The sequence below is a fragment of the Neodiprion virginianus genome, chromosome 1 (genome assembly GCF_021901495.1).
Source record: "Neodiprion virginianus isolate iyNeoVirg1 chromosome 1, iyNeoVirg1.1, whole genome shotgun sequence".
Lineage (NCBI taxonomy): Eukaryota > Metazoa > Arthropoda > Insecta > Hymenoptera > Diprionidae > Neodiprion > Neodiprion virginianus.
The window spans coordinates 7,731,197-7,754,230 of record NC_060877.1 but is presented as its reverse complement, the minus strand read 5'-3'; the positions used below and the strand labels follow the sequence as shown (position 1 = coordinate 7,754,230).

The 23,034-nt window shown below is 44.5% G+C and overlaps 2 protein-coding genes across 2 annotated transcripts in view; one reads left to right on the top strand and one right to left on the bottom strand.

Annotated features, from left to right (window-relative positions):
* Window positions 1-12,706, bottom strand: part of LOC124310475 (transcriptional activator cubitus interruptus-like) — a 58,283-nt gene extending 45,577 nt beyond the window's left edge. Inside the window, exon 1 of the mRNA XM_046774470.1 lies at window positions 11,326-12,706. Coding sequence (XP_046630426.1) covers window positions 11,326-11,600 — 275 coding nt within the window. The 5' untranslated portion in view covers window positions 11,601-12,706. The remainder of the gene's footprint in view (window positions 1-11,325) is intronic.
* The window catches only part of LOC124310477 (uncharacterized), a 151,784-nt gene that overhangs the window by 47,097 nt on the left and 81,653 nt on the right, over window positions 1-23,034 (top strand). Inside the window, exon 3 of the mRNA XM_046774473.1 lies at window positions 67-124. The gene's annotated coding sequence lies outside the window, so the exon portion shown is untranslated. The remainder of the gene's footprint in view (window positions 1-66; window positions 125-23,034) is intronic.

Genomic DNA, 23,034 nt, shown 5'->3' with positions numbered 1-23,034 from the left:
CATACAAAATCTCATGATATTCTATTCATTTTTCTAATCGATATTCGTTCAATTGCTATTTTGCAGTGACTTGGGAATTTGAATTCAACTTGAATGGTGAGATGCGAGGAACGCAGCTTCAAGGGTGAGTTATTTTATGCATTTTGTATAACACGCGATTAAAATCGGACCATATTTCACTACGCGATCGTGAACGCTAATCAAGACGTATAATATATGGCAGAAGATTCTATAAAATATTCTAAAAATGGGTAGTTATAAAGGTTCGGGTAGTCGTCATCACGATGATAAAGTTGTGACGAAATTTAGTCACTCTTCCTCACTTCAAACAGGGCGCTAAACTCATCTTGTAATTCAAACTACTCAATAACAACTTTGACGAGTACACCGGAATGGAAAAGTATCTTTGGTGAATTTCAATTTACGGTTTTCAAAAGGATTTTCAATTGGTGAATGACTTAGCTGGAGGCATTCGCGTCAATTAAAGTTTCTTCAAATTTCGGAATATTAAAGTCCCGGGCTTACGCAGAGCGGTTGGATCAACCCCTAGATACGACAATTAAAAGTTTTTCGTTGCTATCATTTTTATATTCAAATTAATAAAGCACGGACAAATGTGACGGAAAATAACAAATCCACATTGCATATTTTTTTTAATACAGGTGTTACGGAATAATATCGTTAATTTTTGTGAATAAGATATTATTACATTGGAGAATACTTGAAGATGGTTTGTTGATAATAACTCTGTTATACAAAAATAAAAGTATTTCGGTAGCTAAAAATAAAAATAAGTGAATAAAAAAAAAAAAAAAAAACGCTCATCAATAAAAAGCAAAAGCGAGTGACGTGTGAACAGATTAAATGAATAAATGTGGCGGAAAAGCTGCACACCTGCATAATGACGTATCTGCCTTTCAAGGTACAGCTCGCTCTTGACAAGATAAGAAAGGAGTCAACGTCTCCTCCGAACCTTAAATTTTGACGCGTAAACTTGTACGATCATCTGCGTATAGTTATCCGTTGCGCTTGGGTTAGTAAAAACAGTGTGAAGAGGCGTGGGAAGTTTTAGTGGTAGTACGGAAATTCTTGTACATATATCCGTATGTGTACGCCAAGCGTTGCGGTGCTAGAGATATCGCTGCACCCTTTTCTCCTCTCATCTCATCTCATCTCATCTCATCTCATCTCGTTTCGTCTCATCTCATCTCGTCTGGTCTCAACACCACGCGGACGCTCCTCGTGAGAGAAGTTATTTTAATTTATTCGTTTAGAGGCGATATCAATGAACTCATCCACTAACAGTGGTCTCCATTCAATTCCGTTCCCACTAGCTTATTGCCCCGCTGTTCTGCAGCTGATCCACGCGATCTGCGTCGCGTCGTTATAATTCGTACCACGACGACGACGACGACGACGACGACGACGACGACGTACACCCGACTTTCCCTCGCAATTAGCGAACTCCTTCAGACGTACACATCGCTTATTAATTGTCCCCCTTCTTCTCTTCCCTTCTCTTCTCTTCTCTCCTCGCTCGTTGGCATCTTCTGATTCCATCCCAGTCGCGCTGATTCCTCGGTCGAACTCGAGTCGTACTGTACGTGTAGATATAATATATACCCGGTATCCATTTGTTTACTTACTGCTGCTTACGGACGATAAAACGGCTACGCTTAAAGATAACGAATTATGTTTAAGTGGCTATTACCGCTTTCTTATCAAATTAAGAGAAGAAGACTCTGAACGCGATCGTCAATTTTAAGAAATGATCATAGCGTTTTCCGTTTCTTTTATCGTCAAATTTTTAACGATTATTGTTACAAGTGTACGTGTATGGAAATAAGAGTTCAAGCCAATCGCTTTCCTTGCTTTGGTTACCCGTTAGAATCGAATATCAACTGACTTCAAATGTACGGTCATTGGATTATTTTTCTCGTATTTCGACGCACGTAATTATATTTTGTAAAATGTAAAATTTCCTAGATCAGGAATCGTGCAGTCGCACAGAATAACTTTGAAATTAGCGCATTGTCGTACGTTCCTTGCAGTTTAACTTCAAATCGTATAACATTCCGTCTTAATCCTTATCCACTTTCCATCCTTCACCTCAATTATACCCACGTTTGCCAGGCTGACTTCTCATTCTTCGGCTTCTTCTTACTCTTAATTTATTTCATTTTTCGAATGGACAAAGTGCCGGAGAAGAACCGAGACGGAAACCATACCCAAAAATGCTGTTAATCCTGAAAAATGACGGGCTAATCTCGTGCTCTTGCTCTTGGTCACGCGGGGTAACCGGTGAGGGGTGAATTTATACCGTCGATCGTCGCGCTTCTCCTTCTTCTTCTTCTTCTTCCTCCTCCTTCTCCTCTTATTCTTATTCGTACTCCTCTACACACATAGAGAGAGATACGCTGTAGATACACATACTCATCGTAATCGGCGTAAAGTTTCAAAGTTATTGAGGCCCGACCGGAGGGTGAAGGAGGGGGCAAAAGTAGCCGGCCGTAAACCCGTTCGGATAACATCTGGGCCTTCGGAGCCTCCGTTGCTGGAGCATCGTTGAAGCTGCACGGCGTGCCGGTGGAACCGCGTGATCAGAATATGCGGGTGTCGGGCTGACAGTGCGTGCGAGATCGCACGCATATACCGTGTCTGTCCTTTGTAATACGGTGGAGCTGTGTGGGTATGTGTATTTTTGTGAACACTGACCATCCGTCGAGCGAAAGGGCGGGAGGAAGACGGAACGAGAGAGAGAGAGAGAGAGAGAGAGGAGAGGAGAGAGAGAGAGGCCGCGACGGATAATTTAGTAATTATCTTACCAGATGGCTGCCCTGAGGCGGGCCAACACACAGCCGCAATCTTTATTCCTCATCCGAGGCTCAGAGCGCCGTGATTCGCGATTCTCTTTGACGAGATGCATCTTTATTTATTATTTTATGTCGTGTATGAAAACGGGGAAAGAAACGTGTAATCATTTAATCTAATGATATGTAATAATGAATTTTCGTCGATAATTCACTGCCATTATTGTATCATCTCGTGCGAGAAATTTTTGTGAAAAATCTGGTCGTAGGAAAACAATCGATTATCGTATACGGTTTTACACGTGTTTTTATATTTGATAATTTTTTTTTTTTTTTTTTTTGAGTCAGGATTGAGGTTCCGAAAGAGCGTAATTCCGAATTGTTTGATGACGAAACTTGAAGTAAGGAAATCAAACTTTTACGAGACAGCAGAGTTTCGAATGGTTGGAAAACCGACGGCTCACAGTTCCGATATGCAAGATTCTGAAGATTCAAGTTAGAACAGAGCATAGTTCCTAAAAGTAAAGTTCCGATAGAGTAAAAATTTCGAAAATTAAAATACACTCACGCAGAGTTGTTTATTCGACGAGTGGGTGTAAAAAAATTTGAAAACCCGAAAATCAGAATTACCGGGATTCTGAAAGTAAAAATATCGAAAATCCAAAAGAAATAAAGATCAAAGTGATTGAAATTTGACCAAGCCAGAAATTCAGAGAACTAAATATCATGAATCATTCGGAATTTCCGTGTTTCAGATTTTTAAATTTTCTTATTTTCGGAACTTTGCACGTTTGGAACTTTGAGCGTCGGGTTTCGGACGATTCGAAACTTTAATGTTTCATCAAAGTTTGATTTATTTACTTTAAGTTGCTCAACTAAAAAATTTGGAATTTGGCGCTTTCGGAATTTCAACCCCCCATCCATCATCGTTTAATAACCATTTATTTATCGTCAACACTTATCTGATGTAAATTATCCGTTGCTTGAACAACTATTGAGTCAGTCCTGAGGTCGATGAATACATATCTGATCCATGCAGTTGATTGATGTTCTGTTCTGTAGCTCTTTGCTTTCATCTGTTATAAATTTTTTGTACGCTAAGATGATTATTTGAGAGAATTTTATAATACTAGTTGTTTTGTTTGAAAATAAACTTCTTCGTGATGCGTGTGTAAGAGAAACGGGTGAAATCGATCGGTTCATTCAACTCTTGTAGTTATTTTCTTAATCGTTTTATGGGCCACGAGTTGCTAGTTGATTTAACAAAAGTTGTGTACCTTGTAGAAATTAAGTATAGTATAAGAGAAACGGAGAATGAAATTGTTATCGAAGTTTAGTTCGACAAAATTATTGTATTCAGTATCATTTTACGAGGATTGTAGGTACTTAATAACACCAAATTATGTAGTGCTCCAGCATTTTATTCGCGACAAAATCAGATTCTTTTACATGAAATACACAAAAAAAAAAATAAATAACGATTAATCGACCATCGTAGAGTTAATATTGTCAGAAGTATGATGAAAAATTCTGTATGAATATCAAATTTCGGCAGAAGAATAATGATCAGGGTCGAACGATCTCAACCAAATGTGAAAATCGATTGTCGATGAACTCAAAAGTTCATAATCGATTCGCATTATATTGGTATCAAATTTAGTTTTTGATCAAACTCGATCCATCGGAAGTTCAGGTTGCACGTGTTGAACCACCCTGCATGCAATCATTCTTCAACCGTTTTTACACAACGAAAAAAAAATGTAATACAGATTTTACATTTCCTGTGAATATACATATAGACAGAACTTTATTGGAGTAAAATCTACATCAATTGTGGTAGATATACTTAAGCTTGTTGTAACTCTTATTATCGGATGTCTAAATCTTGCCAAAATCATTATAGATTTAACTCCAAAAAAGTTCATAGTCAAGATGTACAGTCTACAATATTTTTGGCGTGTGCTCGGGCGTGTGTAGCATCAGCATTGAACGCGATGGGAAGTGGATTCGATATCTTGCAGATCCTGACTGGGACATCACTATATCCGAAAAGACTACAAGTCTTGTATAGTTAAACTACTGTAACACGAGTACGTTACCGGAGGATGAAAGAGAGAGAGAGAGAGAAAAAAAAATTCTCTCAAGACAAGCCAGTCCTATAAAAATATCCCCTTTCATACCCTCATCCCCGACCCCTGCTCCTCTCTTCCTCTCCCCCCCTCTCCGCCACTCCTCCCTCTTACTCTCTACTCGGTGGAATACGAATGGAGGCATAGAGCACAATAAAAATTCCGGGACTCGAAGATGCCGTGCGTCCCTGGGCACGGGCGTGCATTCGATTATCTTGGTAACTCAATCTCTTTGGCTTGCTGCAGTCCCCCGTGGGCCCGAGGCTTCGTCTAGCCGGCTCTCCTCTCTCGCCTCATCTACGGACCCCGACTCGTTGATGCTGCTGCTGCTGCTGCTGCGGCTGCTGTCGCTTTTCCCGCTGCGGCAGCCGGACGCGGTTACGCCGTGATCTTGCTACACGGGGTTGGAGTGTTTGCCAAGGGTAAACCGGCGCACGCGTCGTATCCTCTTTGCCGAGGTGTTTACCAGTCTAACCTGGCACCCGGTGTTGGTTGAACGGTGAAGGAAGCTGCTTCTGGAGTTGGGTTGAAAAACAAAGAAAAAAATTGTCCGATAATTATCGTCGATGTTTCAACTCCGCGGGAAATTAAATTCGGTATGAACTTGGAATTTTTTATTGTATTCCGTTTTTTTTTTTTTTATTTCTTTACACAAACCCTTGCACGGAAGGGATAAGGTTTTTGGGCGTAAGCTCTTCGGTCCTAAAGCAACATCCTCGAGTACCGCTGTGCGAGCATGCTTTCGGTGGAAACGATTTATATACGTTGATTTATCACCCTAGCTCTCGTGCATTCCGAATCCTTCTTCGGCGTTACTCTTCGGCATTGTTAGTTTCACCACTCTGGTTCTTTACGCCCTTTGATTCGTTATATTCACTATTCGTCTTCGGCGACCTTTTAGGCATACATATTACCTGCCGTTGCACCTTTCGTCGGCTTCAGTTCCTGAATGATGTGAAGGTTGAACTGGAGGAGCAATTGAGCTACAGGTGTCGGTATGCGCGTCCGATTGATCTCGGGGGATGCTTTCAACAACGACGGGATGCGATGAGCACAGACTTGTACAAGTTTATGCATGTATGGTTGAAGTTAGTAACGTTACTTCAACGATGCCTTTTTGTGAAAAATAGTCGTTATTTCACAACTCAGAATTACCTGAAATTCGGTAAATTGCAACGAACCAAAACAGTACAATGACGTTAAAAAAGAAATAAAAAAAATATCCCCATATTATACTTTAAAACTGTACTGAAATCGAGAAACAGGCGTTCTTTAACCGAGGTTTCGTCACGTTAACGTTACTGACTTTAACCTCGTGTTTATACACCGATTGTGAGTTAGTGCGACGCGTCGCGCGGCTAGACGAGCTGCTATGACTATATATTGGTACCGAGATCCGTCAACCGTGCAAATAGCATTGATCGTATGGATCTTTTCTTGTCTTGTAGAGAGGGAAGGCAGTCAATCGTTTTCTCTTTGCACCGTGCGATAGATTTTATCTCAGCTTTGCGGTGGCCCAGGATTAGTGCATTGTGTATTGTTTCACAGTTCGTTTTAAACACGATCGTTACCAAGTCGACAATACAACCGGTCAACGTCTTCGCTTCTGATCTGTATACCTATGTATATACGAATATTCGATCTAGATATAACGGCGGGCGCTGGATCTGACACCGCGACTAATCATTTGTATAATATATTTTTATTGCAGCTACTCAAGAGGAAATAAATTAATGAAATCTTGTTCTACCGGGACTTTAATTAAGAAATTCACAGCTTGGTATTATGTTGTATATAAACGAGGTGTGAAATGAGAACTCACTGCGAAAAGAAGAAAAAAAGTTTGGTATAATACGAACCGAAATCTTTTTGAGCCTATGCCGTTTTTATTAAAAATTTTACCGTACAGTTTGACAGAGAGCTACAAAACAAAATTTTCGTATCATTGTTATTACGTATACGACAGTTGAGTATCATATTTTACACTGGTAATTCGACGATTCGTTGACCGTTATAAATTATTTCTAGAAACATTAATTTACCTTTGTTTTCTAAGTGAATTTGAAATTCTTGACAGGACGAATCTTTGTTTTGCCAGAACTACTCTTCGAGAACACGACGTTTCGTTGTCTATAAAAATTTGACAGAAATTGAAGAAAAAAAAAACTTTCGTGTGATAACAAATCATGAGGAGGAACTCCTACTACGTTTTAAATGATCGATAAACAATGGTACCACTTGTATAGCCGAAACTTACAAGCAGAGAATACTAAATAGGAACTCGACCTCAAATATATAGCAACTTTGACCATGCAATGGCGGTTCGTGCCTGAAACAAAAACAAATTGTCAAAGTGCCGCCACTTAAGGCACGCTTGTTATACGGATTGGCACCTCATATATACATGATTTTATTATCGTCGTTCACCGCTCCGTGGTAAGGATCACAAATCAGCAGTATAAGTTTTTATGTACCTGTACTGTAACGTATTTTCTGGTTTTATAAATTAGCCGAATCCAATCATTCCAGCACAAAGAATTCTCATCGCACAGATCGGATTATTAGAATGATGATTAAGCACGTAAATGCAGCGGGAAATTCCTGCACTGTATAATGCAAAAAATTCGATCAATTTTTTATTTCCATTAAAAATATAAAATACTCTGTAAGATTTAAACAGTGTGTATACAAAGCTCTGGGAAACGGTCATCGTCACGTAAATTGCGATGCTTTAATTTCTCTCTCTCTCTCTCTCTATCTCTTTTTCTCTCGTTATTTTTATTCGCCGGTATTTCAGGCAGACCAATTACCGCGGTTCCATTATAAGCGCGAAGAAATCTGAGAACACCTACGCGCCCCGTCAAAACGAATCGCGACTTTGAAGCCACCGCGGCTCGTATACACGATGCATATGGAGGTTCGCTTTAGCGCGCGACGACGTTGTGCAGATTAAGACACAACTAGCGGGATCCCCCTTCATTCGTTTCAACACAACAACTCAATGCTCTCTTTTTACCGCAGATCTCTTTGTCTCCCGTTTAGTTGTACAAGCAATTCGGCACTCGCGTATCGCACGGCTTGTTAAATTATCCGGCAGAGCCGCTCCTTCTCCAGCGATTTTCATCCCCCTTAAATTAACCCCCCCGCCGATCTCCTTTTTCCGGCACGCGACTCGGGAAATCTTGATTTCTCGGGAATCCCCCATGCGCTCGTGGCAAGACCTGGGAGTAATAGGCAGGGTGCAGAGTGCCGAAGCGTAAACGTCAACAAACATATCACCGGTTCAACCGCACGCGCATAAAATCCCATAAAGCTGCAGGTCAAACAAACAATTCCCGTGGGATCAACAGCTTGGCTTATGGGGCAACGAGGAACCCTCTCTCTTTCTCTCTTTATCCCTCCCTTACACTCCCATTTTTTTTTTTTTTTCTTCCGGGAAAACTCGTGCCGCTCCAGATCAGGAGCCGAACTGCTGCTGGGAATACCCGGTAAAGTTCAACTCTGGATCGGAGACAATGCGTGTCTGCAGTCGACTTAGTGTCGTGCGGTATAACAGGGGACGGAAATAGGAACCCCGCTCCGGGGGCTAACTTCTATTCGAACTCAACTTGGCCCCTCGAAATTCAGGGACACTACGTATAAATACACGAAGACTCTCTGGCAATGTGGACGCCACGTGGTAAACGCTCTTTCGATCCCTAGGTCGGTGCTCGCTTCTTCGCTCTACGCTTCACGCACTCGTTTATGGTTGTAATGACTCACAATCAGGTGAATTACTGATATAGTAGAGAAACATATCCGACGAACGAACATTAAGTCGAGAAATACCTGTAAGTTTTTATTTTTTCACATGACTCGCGATACTTGCGTAGAAATTCGCAAACGTTCTTCCGAGTCCAATCGAGTAATTTAACGCGTACTGCTTGAATGGATTATATATCAATGTACCGGGTAGTGTGTAACTAGAAGACGACGCCTTCATTGTGTGTCCCGTGTTTAAACAAAGGGCGGGAAAAAATGGGAGGACGATAACGATTATTGGTATAGCAAGAACCTAAGTCAACTTGTTAGGCGGTTTGTAGATTCTATTAAGTATTTGCATTGCCCTTCCAAGTCAACGTTCTTGAAAACGTCACGTTTGATCTTTCTGCTGTTTATGGTTCGACGGATGCGCAGATACGACGTGTGCACGAAATACGGAATCAGCTAGAAGCCTCGATTCCAAGTCCTTAAGAAATAATTGTCACACGTGAAACGTCATGCTTTCGAAATTGAGCACCGCGACACTTTGCAGCTTCCATGACACTGATGCCAAGAATTCTCGTTGAGATTGAAAAGTGTGACTCGGATTCTTACTCCGCGTGTTGCGCTCGATAACTCGAGTGCCGCACGATAAAAATGCACGTGACACACGACCCGGTGTTAGACGCGCACGCGACAAGCGCGAGAGTCAACTAAAATAGAATGCGAGAGAATAAAATAAACTCACTACCGAGATGACGACGATACACGCCGAGCCATCCATACCGTCGGACCGTGACGCGGTTGCGGAGGAAATCCACTGCAATGGTATAAACTCTAGACAGGCTCGACAACGACAACTCAAAATTATACTCCGTTTTGTTTTTGCGGCTTGCGGAATGCTGCCTAGAAATTGAGTCGATCCATCTTCGTTGAGGCTGCAGGAAGACTCAACCAGTCGCAGTTGGTGGTGCGGTACTGTGACAATGTTGCACGCACCGTGGTGAGTGCTTGCCGCAAGTGCAGGCACTCGGTAGCAACACCGCAGTGACAAGAATGGAATGCAAGGGTTACCGAGGTGCCGTTGTTATCTGAGTATCAACTTGAGATAGGCGGTTAATTTTACTGCACAATTATAAAGCAGGTATGTGTGTATAGGTGATCACCTATATGAACGAGCGCGGCAATCAGTTTTATCATGTATATTATTGGTACGTATATCGTGTAGTGTCCTGCGATGCACGCAACTGCTGGTCGCAGGTTGTGCATATGCCCCCCCGAAGATTGACGTTCTATCGATATAATGAACTCGAATATCCCCCATCTGTTCTGAAAAGAATCCATGAAAAATTTCTTTTCATCTTTCAGCAAGGTGAATTGCTTTTGGCTTATATACCTTTATACCTGCGCTAATCTACATAACAAAACGAAGATCCGCGCAAGGTCTCTCTTTCCCAACAAAGAGTGAACGGAGGAACTAAGACGACGATGACGATGATGATGATGATGATGATGATGATGATGATGATGATGATGATGGGAACACGCGAGGTTTTAGATTGCCAAAAATATACATCGGCCTCTTTATTCTTTTCCGGCACTGATACCGCGCCCGATTCATCGAGAGTCCGTCCGTGTGCGTTGTTTGTGTTTTATAATATCAAACTACTATATATACACCCCGATATCAACTCGGAACGCCGTTAGTTGTATAATCGCGTTATATCTTTTTGCAACTCGATGCCGCGGCTCGCGGTAATCTCCAACTATGAAGATCGGGGGACTCGAATCGTGTTTAGTCTGTGTACTCTCGGGTGCCGCGTGTTACGAACAGCAGAGCCTAACGAACGATTCCGTCAAACGTTACTATATAGGTAGGTAATGATAAGTGCAGTGATAGTCTAATGTTACTGCGCGGTGGAAGAAGAAGGAAAACAATGTTGGGAGATATACGCGGCAATTAGCTTAACGCCATTTGAAACCTTGACAAACTTTCAACGCGTACAATATTTCTTTTTCATTCTCCGTCATATTGCACCCCATCATATCTGTCCGAGAAATCAGTCTTGTATGTTCTATATATAATAACCAAAGATTCATTATCGCGGTGATTCTCTCTTCGACGTGATAAGCACTTTTCTGTCCCACCGATTTCTTGGTTTCGCTTGTTCTACATTTAGCAGTTTTGGTCGACGTGTTTCGGCAATGTGTTAGTGAGGAATCGGATTCTGTGCACGAAGTTAACGTTTTTATAATATCTATCAAGTTTTATTGCAAACTCAAATCCTTACTGTATCACCAAGCTTCAGTAATCGGTTCGCGATGGATCATTGAAACCTGACGCGCATGAAGTGGTGAACGATTCGTACCACTCAATCTCAACCATTCATTGACGATTATTGGAACCCGGTATCCGTGACAATTTGAGTCTTTGCTCAAGCTTGATCGGTCAAAACTTCCGGAATACGTATCGTGGTTTGTTCTTTAAATTAAAAACGTTCCGTGCAGATATAAGCGAATAACCGACGATCCTCTATACTCGGAGGTTAGGTACGCATAAATCTGGCGAAGAGTGCAAACAATCGGCGGTTCTCAGACATTATCCGCGGACTGCGATTGAAGAAGGATCGAAAAATGGGACTTACGGATGGTGCGGAGGCGGTGCGTGAAACGCGGCTGCTGCTGCGGCTGCCGCTGCGGCGTGGTGCTCCCATGCGGCGGCTGCGGCTGCGGCTGCGGCAGCTGCGGCCGGGTGATGAGCCGTCGGTCCATGATGGGGGTGAAAGGGCGGCGGTGGATGTCCGTGGGGGTGAAACGCGGCGTGAAAAGCCGAGTGGTGATGGTGGTGGTGGGGCGGGGGCGGTGGCGGTGGCAAAAGGGAGAAGGTCTCTTGATGGTAGGCGACTTCCTTCTCGGGCATCTTGGCCGCCTCGAGTTCAACCTCCAGCTCTATCTCCCGGGTTGTCAACGCCCTGTTCCTGGCTGCCCGGAAGTTCGCCCCGTAACCGATGTGCTCGAGGAAGTCGGCGTCGCTCGGACACCGACGTCGGTCTTCCAGCCGTAGGTGGAACCCGCGATCCGAGTCGAGGGGGCCGCCTAAATATCCCGGGTTCGTCGCGGCGACGATTTCTGCAGGTCCTTTATTGTACTCGACGTCAGTTTCACCCTGATCCGCATGGCCGTCGCTTATCGTCCGGATTCTTCGTCGGTGGTTGCGGTTTAGTTCTCGCGTATCCCGGCCCAGGATATCGACGGTTGCTGGTCGCCGATGGGCCCCGACGGTCCCTAACCCTGATTCGGGTCCTCGTTCTTCGCTGACATTCTTACCGATCCGATCCCCTGAGCTGGACTCTTTACCCGAACTAATCCTGATTGCGAGTCAACTTTTTTACCGCACTAGTGTTTTTTTTTCTTCCCCTCTCTCTCGCTTTCTCTCTCTCTTTCTCGATTGCAACGCAGAATTTCACACACGGGGTGACGTTCGCATACGGCTTAATTTAAACCACGCGGTTACATTATTTGCATTTTTCATTTACTTTCCTCCAGTATATTTCTCGATGAATCGTAAAAAATCCACTCAAACTTCACACCCCCCAGTTACAGATCAATTCTTTTTATTTCGATCACTTTTTGCGGCTAAGCATTAATCACTGTGTTATCGGTTTGGTTGCCGCACATCCTTCACGTCAATCCTTCTTCATCTTGCACGTTTTGTGTTGTTTTTCTCATACGTTGAGATGAACTCGACCGACAGCAAGTTTTATCTCTTTATTTTAAACACGCCGCGGTTTAAACGAGACACTCGAAGTGACAGCGACAGTCCGAATTCGCACACTTGCGGAAAAGCCGAAAAAGAAAAGAAATCCAAATTGCCGTTGGAGTATGATAAGGAGCGAAGGGACTCGTGGTCTAATTCGATGGAAATACTGGGTCTTGAGTACGGTGCGATGCGATATCGTGGGTGTAGAGAAACAACGTGTTTGTAGTTCCACGTGATGTCGCGCTCCTTACGCTTTGACGGGTATGGCGGTACTGAGTCCTCGGCGATGCGAAGAGAGGGGCGGCCAGGCATTCCCGGCACTCGTTCTCGGCGGCGGCACCGCCTGCCTGGTGGTGCTGTGCGAGTGAGAAGATGAGAGAAAACTGAAAATAAGAGCGAGGGAGAGAGGAATAGCCAGGGGTAGCGCGACGAGGAGAGCAGAGTTGTCCGAGAGTGGTGGCGCGTAGGAGGGAGGAGAGGAGTCGAGAGGAGAGTAGAGGAGAGGAGAAGAGCGAAGAGAGGAGAGAGGAGAGGAGAGGGCTGAAAGCGCGTGTCAGCTCGACAACTCAACTAGCACCAGCCTCGCGCTGCAACAGCCCAACCGCTCCTCCCCGCCGTCCTTCTCCAGCGGGACAAAGACGGAAGAAGAGAACTCTTCTTCTTCTTACTCTTCTTCTTCCTCTTCTTCTTCTTCGCGTGACGAGGTGGACGAGGTGGGGTGTCGTCGTTCCCTCTTCGATAGCGGGGGAGGAAGAGGAGGAAAGAGAGGAGAAACGAAGATAACCGCGGTGGTGTCGTTGCGTTTGTGAAAGTGATCTGCACAGCCTTCGTTATACAACCTGCGTGCGCAATTGCGCTGAGTTTGTAAGATAGGCGAGTCTTGAATGAAAACGTGGGACGGGAGTTAGAAAATGATATCGTCGATATTCAATCGGACGAATTTCACTTTTCACTTCAGGAATTTGTCTCTACGTTCCCCAACTTTAGGGTGTTGCGTTACACGGCGAGAAGTGCAGTAATAATGATAATGGTAAAAAGTCAAGAAATTTAGCGGATGTGCTGTCAGCTCTCAATTGGGGTGATCGGGAAACTCGAGGGACCTACAAGATAGAGGAATGAGAGAACTAGTCCTGAGTTCGCTCCTTTGCGCGCCGACGCGCTCAAGTATAGGTATTTATTGCCACATGCCACCGGAGCCGAAGTCCCAATTCGGTGTTGAGTTGAAACAACTTCCGGTGATCCCTGGTGATGTCTCCACGTTATTTCGCCTATTATTTTTTTTCTTTCCTCCAATTTTCCTTTCTCGTGTATAGGTTACAGCCGCAGAGACACGGGCGAGTTGTCATCCTGCTTATACGGCAGGACGCTTTCTGTTTTCACAAGAGTTGAATTTCGCAGTCCCTTCCGCCCCTCGACGTAAACCCTCTTCCCCTGATCTATCGAGGGTAGAGGTAAGGAGGACTATCTGCAGTGTGCGGAAAGTGTTCCGTAAAGTAGAGAGAAATTAGGATGGCGTTGCTGCAGCGAAAGCTCCACAAAGCTCCAATCGGATTGATTCCCTTATTCCTCACGAGCACCGTTCCGGTGTCTCGTTGAAACCCTATTTCCTGCTTATCGGCGGACACTTTTTCATTCGAATATCCATACGAGATACTTCTCTTCACCTTTAACTCTCCACATCATGATCCGAACCATCGAAACGTATCATACCTAACCGGTGATAGGATACATCGCGCGGAAACGGAGCACCGCCGTACGTATCAACGGAATAGAGTCATTAGATCCTGAAATCGAGGGTGCAGAACTCTTCTCGGCGCCGCTGCTCACCGTTACCCACGCAACCACCTACCGCATCGTAATGATTCAATCGAATCCGCGGACGGGCGGGTGACGCGGCCGCCTCCACCTGCAGCGTTCTGTTTCTCTCTCTCTCTCTCTCTCTCTCTCTCTCTCTCTCTCTCTCTCCATCCTTCTCCTATCCCGTTCTCTCTTTTACCCCCCTTCTGCACAGACCGCCGATGTACGAGGTGTGAGTATATAGGTGCTCACGGGGCTCTTCATGCGGCGTACCCACCAAGTCGCAGCCGCAGGTAACCGCGATCTGGCGGGGCGGAGGCGCGGTTGAAGGGGGGAGGGCCGCCAATCCGGCCCCTCGACGGCCGCCCTTTCGCCGCGTTTCCCCCCCATGACTCTCTCTCTCCATGCCAAGATGGAGCAAAAAGCGGTATCCGACGCGGTTTATGCTATGAGCTCTGTATAGGTATTAGAGGTACGAGTTTGTATCGTGGATCGGTTTGTATTGACTCGTTGTATTAATGTATAGGTAACTAACTACGTATGCATGTGGCGCAGGTGCCTCTTCTTCGGGGTGAACATATAAGCGACTATGGGCGTATATTGTATCCTTTATACTTGCACACGTCTTCGTGCCAGGCTTACTGTATGTTCTCGTGTTACACAGTGCGATGTAACGCGTCTACCGCATGTAATTCGGTGTTTGCAAAAACGTCCCTCAGGCTTATATTGCGGCCGTGTTCTTGTAACGTAGGTGTGCCGCAACCCGTTGAAGGTGCAACGCTGCAGGTAAATCGAATCACACTCGTTTTCCGCACGCGGTATAAACCTCTTTGTACAGCTACCGTGCAGTGTAGACTGACTTTGTATTTGTCGACGAGGAATTCTGATCATCTTTTGATTCGAAAGGTAATTATCTCAATTAAGGGATTCGGGTGAGGTTATCTGATTAACAGCTTACGTACACGTTCGGTTGCATTAATGACCGTTCAATGATGAAATACTGTTTTCGTTTGCACGGGAACTTCATATTTACGTGCGATTAGTGATCTGTCGAAGTTTTTAAATATATCAGTCGATGATATTTTACGTAATTTCTCTGCAGACGCGCTCAATTATATTTAGAACCTAGACTGCGAGATTCGTAAATGACAAGCTCGTGTAGGCATCTTTCAAAGAACGTCTTTACGATATTTCACTTATTGTATTTACAGGATAATACCACGTATAGATGTGTTGTACGTGTAAATTTGCTGGAAACTTAAATGAGAAATATGGAAACTCATCGAACGAGACGAGTCAATGAACATTTCGATAAAATTTCAACTTAAAATTTTAACAGCTACAATTTTTGTTCAAATATCACCGCAATAAAAACACACATACCACTGTGTTCTGTTCATGCAGTGGTAGTGATAAAATGAAATTTAAACGTTACGGTATCTTTTTGAGATAGTAACCGTGTTTTGAGATAGTGTCACAGTACACTGGTCAACAAAATTTTGCAACAAGAAAGATGCTTACCTATTTTGTAATACCCATCTACCCTCATTATAAAACCATATTTATTTTGATTCGATCAGGTCTAGTTTTTGTGTTACAGCTACTATCAGTTAAATTGTATGTTTATCGTTTTGACTTACCTTTTTTGATCCTAGGTGTATTGTTACTTATTGTAAATAACAAAACACCCCGAATCAAAAGAGGTAAGTCAAAATGATAAACGTTAAATTTAACCGGTTAATCCTTTCAAAGTATCTCCTTCCGCGTGTCGAGCACGTGTCTGTAATGGTACGAAAAAAATGTGCACGTAAGAGAAAAGCCACCCCGTGAAGAGTGACGTAATTCCGAGGTCAGCGAAGCCGGCTCCCCATGCGGAGTGACAAACGAGGGAAAATTTTCCCCGGGTGCGGCTGTTACGGGCGGTGTAAGGCAAGTACGGGTCGCTTCGTCTTCCCTCGCCGAGTTAAGTCGGCGGGGCGTTTGCGTCCCAAAAAGTCGTAATCCGAGTATAGTCGGCGTTATTCGTCGCCGTGCGCGCAGCCTTCCCAGAATATGCAGCAGCTAGCCAAGCCCCGATTTTTCCCTCTCCGACTCCCTTTCTCTTCCCTTAATCTTCTCTCCTTCCCTTCGTCGGCGCGGAGCCCTTTCGAGCCCCCTGCGGTTTGCGCTCATTAACCGCCTCCTCATTTTCTCTCTTTGGATGCGTGCGTGCCTGCCTGCTCGCCTGCCTTCTCTCCTTCCTCCCTGAATTCGTTTCTATCCCTGTGTTGAATCTCACGCTTCCCTGTATTCCGTGCACGTATTAAAGGCGGCGGCTTGGAGAACGGGGCCCGATGGACCCACGCCGGCACGGCGTTCGCTTCTTCTCCCTGCAGGTAAGAAAAGAGCCGCCTGTGCCGACACGCGGGGCGCTAGGCCTCGGGTTATAGTTAGTTATAGACCACGGAGGGAACTGGATTGGACCCGGCTAGCTCAGCTACGCCCTCCTCACCCTCCTCAATATTCCACAGCATCCTTCCCCTCCCCCTTCGTCCCATCGTCCGTGGCTTGACGAGATAATTTGTTCCCCTGTTTCCTGGGATTTCCGAAGGAAACGACGTATTGTATCAGACGGTGGAATAATATCATTGCTGCAGCACCGACACAGACGCGACGGATCTATGGAAGACCCGCTCTTCGATCCTTACGTATTATTATACTTAAGTACGATCTCTGCCACACCGGCGCGATATCACAATCATGCCACGCATGGAAGGGATTGTTTTTTTTTTTTTTTTTTTCTTTCCCTTTTTGCTTTGGAACGAACCGGTATCCCGCGTTTAACTTAGTCCAAGTCTCCTGCACGCGTGGAATTAATTATGTTATCATATAGATGTGTGTATGTCGTATACATATATATATATATATATATATATATACTATGCGTAATCCGAAACGGGAGCCGCGAAACTCGACGAATTGAGACGTTCTCGATGGAATTATACATTTGGTTGTTGTTGTTTTTTTTTTTTTATTTTGTTTGTGTTTTGTTGTTAGCGTTAAACGTCCATGTATAAATATTAACCGGACGCGAAGACACGTGAAACCGGTCGAGTTTAGCCGCGGACGAAACGCGTCTGTTCTCTAAGGATGTTCGGAGAGGATCCGTGTGTCCAGACTTTTGCTGCCTGCGTCCACCTGTCCTTTATTTATGTATCCTCCTCCGGGTTAGTAGCTCTTCCCAGAGCTTCGAAAGGACGTGGCGCTTCTAAGTCGGGATCGCTCGTAAGCTCGATTATACTTGAGTCCATTTACTCGAGGCTGATGGGGTATAGGTTCGTTTTACGTTACGCAGGTGTAACGAATCGTTGTGAACGGAGCCTCAAGACCCGCTTCGGAGTATGAAGAGCGCGCGTATCCTCTGCAATCGTGACTGTGAAGGTTGCTGCTTCTCCATCTTCTTCTTCTTCTTCTTCTTCTTCTCCTTCTTCACCTCCTCCCCCTTCAGCCGCCGGTATACACGGGATGAAGATGTTCCCAGGCCTAATTGCTATATATATGCTCTGGCATAGTACCGGTCCAGTCGATCGCCCGGTTTACTGGATCTTCGAACCGGAGTAAGTTCGCGCGAGACGTGTGATTGGCCCTCGCACAACTCCGGGGAAAAATCACCGAGGTAGAAGCTTGTACGTTTTGTTGGACCACCGCGGTTCAGGTGAAAATAAAACTCTCGGAGTATATTATATACGCGGAGAGAAAGGGATTTGTTGAATTGACCAAATATGGTGAAATAAATAGCCGTATGTTGTTTTTTTTTTCTTTTTCTACCTTTTTAGTGCAAATGTCTTTATCATCGATTCAACGAAAACGTGCAGCTACTTCAGAACTTGAGAACAATTCGGTTTGTTTCATCGAGTGATACTGAATTCTTTTCAACATTCGAAAAACATTTTTTAAATCTACGCCGTATTTGCAAGAAAATTTAAAAACAATAATTTTTTCTACGTTTGATAATAGCTGGTTTAATTTCATAACGTTGATGTATCTAATGTAAATATGTTTAATTTTTCTCCATATCAAAGTGCTTTTACTGAAATTTGAAATTTCTCGAAACGCGGTAAACCGTACAAGGCGTAACGTCTGTATACGCATTATACTGGTAATATTTGAAAGAAAAAACCGTACTAAAAATTCATTAAAAAGTTGTAAAATCGCGATTCCTTTTTCAATGGTTCGTTACCGCAACTTTACGATAAACTTCATCCTCATCTCAGGGTTCGTTGCGCTGCACTGATTGTACAAGTCGACTGTATAATTGTGTACGTAGCGAATTTGCGAAGTAAAAAATTTTTAACATCGGTGTATTCGGCACGTAGATTTGTACGCTCGTTTCTGCAGGATCAGCGCTGCACTGCAGCAGCCTTCTTCGTGCACTGTGAGAAAAAGGCAATCATCCGGAATGGGGCTGCTGCACTGCACTCCTCCATGGCGTTAACCGTGACTATTTTTCATCGTCGTGCTGCACCGCAAGGACGTCGTCCTTTCTGTCTCCCCTCGCCTCGTCGCCCGCCCTCACGGTAATCAGCTAGTCGGGCCCGCACCTGAGGAACGGCACAAAGGGATCAACCTGGCGCTAATTACGAGGATCAGCTACCTCGGCGAAAGCCACCGTGGCGAATTATCTCGGCTTGTAAAGTCAAGGGATTCTATCCTCCCACGACCCCGGGCTCAGGTCATCACCTTTGCGCGTTACGACTCGGCGTAACCCTCGCTTTTCAACCCATCTTATGAATCATAGGCACGCGTGTACATAGGCGGGAGATTTTAGGTTTGTTAATTTTTTTTTTTTTTTTATCGCTCAAGAGGGGAGCAAAGAGAAAAAACAGATCATTCGAAAAATATCTTTGCACGGCTATATAAACCTCAATTATGCATCGGGTGATACATAATTATACGTATTATAGTGATTGTTATACTAGCGCACGTGAACGTTGAAGGCAAATCTTTCTTGCTGAAATGTTGACGGTATGATTGTGAATTCAATTGCAGGAGTTTATTGTATGTGGATATAATTTTACTGAAACGAGGCGTTTTTGTCACTGGTTTGAAACAGCTTGTATACGGGGTCTTCAATAATACTGAAAACATCATCGCGTTTATTGACTAAATACTTTTAAATCGAATTGGAAATTTTTCAAATCGATTCTAGACTCGTTACTTGAATATTAGAAATAATTCATTCTTGGTAATCATATACGTTCTTTCTTGGGTAAGAATTTATACGGATAATCTTCCTTTTTTATCCATCCGTTTAAAAAAAAGATCTTGGTTCATTTTCATTCTTGTAATTGCTTTTTTTCACTGTACCGGCCAGAATCAACAAACAAAAAATTTTCTCAATTCTGTTGAGAGCGGAGAATGAGCCGATTGAATAGAAGTCGTTGATTCGTCACGCCAATGATTTTATAGAAAGAAAAAAGGGTTATAAAGAAAGTTAAAAACTGACTTTATCGGATGAACTATTAAATTCTACATTCCTATACGTTCACGACAATATTAATTATTTTTGTACCATAGGCACTGATCTCGTAAAATGATAATCTTGCAAAAACAAACGAGCAGGATAAAGAGAAATTAAAATTTCCAAAAAAAGAATTTTGTTTCACCCATTTCCTCACCATGAAGATGCACTTTGTGTCAACAAACGATGCGGTAATCTAGAAAGAAAAAAAGCAGGAGCTATAGAATTTCACTGCAGCCGGAAACCGTGTCTAAACATCGAACTGTAGATCGAAAATACCACGGTGATTTTTACGGTTCAACTTGTTAACGTTGCAAAGATACGATGAGGGGCAAGTGAAAAGGCGTCACCTTTTCTTTCACCTTTTTGGCCGTTTTCCGCTTCCCTTTACCTCTAGTTCTTTCTTTTTCTTTTTTTTTTTCTTTCTTATTCCTTTTTTTTCTCCATCCTCAATAGCTCCTCACTGGAGGGACCGGCCCGAAAGGTTTCCATTGGTTATACATATAGCTAAATCGCGAAAGATACCGGGGGCAGATATATTATAGGCGATAGGTATAGACATACATGTGTACATATATGTATATAGGTATATGCATAGGTAGAGAAAAGTTGGATTCTTTTTAGTCAATCCCTGGAGTATAACTCGGGCCTCCGCCTTTGCCCTGCGCATAGTTACCCCTGCCGAAAACCGAGGTAAGGACGGTCCGGTATTATCTCGCTTCCGAGATTTCTCTTTTCATAAAATATATACAGGTATAGGTGCGCGGATGCACGTGTATACGTGTATAAGAGGCGAGGCTTTGACGCGGCGATTCGGGTCCAGCCGCGTCTCTCGAAGCAGCATAATGGTCGACTTTGCCCTTTGTCAGGGTGATTCAGGAACGAACGGGCCCCGCAGAGTCTCGACGTCTTCATTAGGCCCCAAGGGGCCGAGAAACCTGCTGCAGCCAGGGCCCGGAGAATAGCGTGGCACATAACGAGCCGAGGGGGCTAGGAAGTCTGCGATCCTGTTCGCCGTGTCGGCAAAAAGGCCGTCCCGCAGCCTCCGGCCTCCAGATACAGGTAATAGCTATATCTAGGACTCCCCAATTCTTGTATACACACCGACCGGCGTCAAATTATCCAGTTACCAGAGGAAATAAATCTCTCCTCGCTTTCCCGCGCCGCAGGTGTCACCCTGAAAACCCGCCACCCGCCTCCGAGATCCCGGATCTTCCCGCGTTCCTGCGTATAACAAGGGGGGCGGCGATGGGGAGGGGGGGGGGGGGGCTTGGTTCTATATACACGAGGAATTTGCTCCTAGGCGCAATGACGGACGCGGTTTTCGGACCCCACGCGGACCCGATTGTTTTCTTTGATTATTTTTGACGACCCAACGAACCAGGAATTTATTCCTCGAACCCTAATTATTCTTCCCATTTCTCTCCAACTCTATTGCCCCGTGGAATTGTACAGGGCGTTTACCAGCCGTTGCTCTGTACGCGATATCCTTTGCGGATATATAATTGGATATAATATCCATTGGCAATCGGTTCTCAACTATCATCATGTTGTTATATACCTTCGAAGAAAAGGGGAGTTTCCTTGAAGTTTATGAGCTGAAAGAAATTGTCGGTTTTACTGACCTCGTTCATCCGTTTCAGGTTTTTTACTTGTTTTTCTATGGTCGCATGACGGATGAACTCATTTTCAAGAGATAAAGAACCTTTCGTGACATAAAATCAACTGTTTGGCTTTCAAAAAGCGACAATCGTCAGCGTTTGAAATTCAAGAGAATACGATACTTGTCGATTTAAATTTTGAATCTCCGATTAAAAATTCTATCACAAATATGGTTGTGTTATATGTTTTAGACACATTGTTCGACAATTCCCGCACGAATTTCAGCAACAATTTAACGAAACGCATTGCACAATAGTATAAAAATCGGAATAATTATTGTGCACGGATTTAAATTCGAGATGAGAGATTTCTTATTTGTAAAATGAGGAAGAGCACTAGATAACAATTTTTTAGTGTGCGAGGCGTGTATTTAATTCTATTTCGAAGGATACAAGGTAGACCGAGCAATGCTTCTTCTACTACCGTACAGTCTGCAGGAGGCTAAATTGGGCCACAGTTTGAAGTATATGATCAATGTGACGTCGAAGTGTTTTTGAAGTGTGAAATGAGGACGTTGACTGCAGTAGCAGGTAGTCAATTCTTGCGGGCACTTAACGAGCGTACTGTAAATGTATCTTCCACGCACCACCACCTTCAACTTATCCTATCTCCATTTCACCTACCTCTCCCGAGTAGTCCCGAGGTAGGATGGTACATCACATAACTGCAAAGCACCCTGAACCGTGAAACTCTCGACACAAGCTGTGCTCAGCGTGCTCTGATGCCAGGTAACCCTCTAATTAGTAGCTAGTATACACGCGATTTGAGTGTAGGTACATACAACTGAAGGTACACGTAGCGGTCATTATACGCAACGGGTCTCCAGTACTCTTGCACGTTACGTATTGGTGCACGTCTGAATAATCCTGCGGGAACGCGGTGAGCAGCACATATGTGCTTAACGGAGCGGTTCAACCGAGCGAGAAAAAACCAAGAGAGAGAGAGAGAGAGAGAGAAACGGAGATGGAAGAAAGGAGCGAGAGAAGTGTAGGCAAGGATGCAGCCGAACGGACCCACCGAACCCTTACCGAGGCCTCCTCGGGATCCTTCCGCGAATCATCCTCGAAGCCGGGCAACAGAGGTTCTCTGCCGTTTGTGAAACGGCTCTTAGCCTCACCGCGATCACGATGCCCTTCCGGCCGAGAACCACGGCCTGGTGTTTTAACGGAAAAATTTTGAAACCCTGGAATCTGCGGGGGGTCACGCAAGGGTACGGGCCCCGGGCCCACGCTGCTCGGTCAGGTGCGTCTCGACTCGGTCCAGTGGGCCCACCTTCGCCTCGCGGCCACTCTTCGTCAGGGCCTCCCCTCCGCGAGGGATATCCACATCGCGCGGGCGTGGCCTCGCGGGAGAGAGAGGAGAGCCGCGGTGAGGAGAGGAGAGGAGTTACACCTTCCGCCACCTGTCGGCCATCCGCCGGGCGGGGCGGCCGAACCTGAGGAACGACTCGCCGCACCGAGGGACTGGCTCCAGGGAAAGATGAATTTGTGACTTCTTGCCTCGCCCGTCGCCGCCGCACTTGACGACTCACTTCATCTCTCTTTCCAACATTCAGCTTCCGCGGCATCCAACCAGCCTCACGTGTTATACTCTCATTATCGGTATCCTTCCGCGATAATCCTTGTATAATCCAGG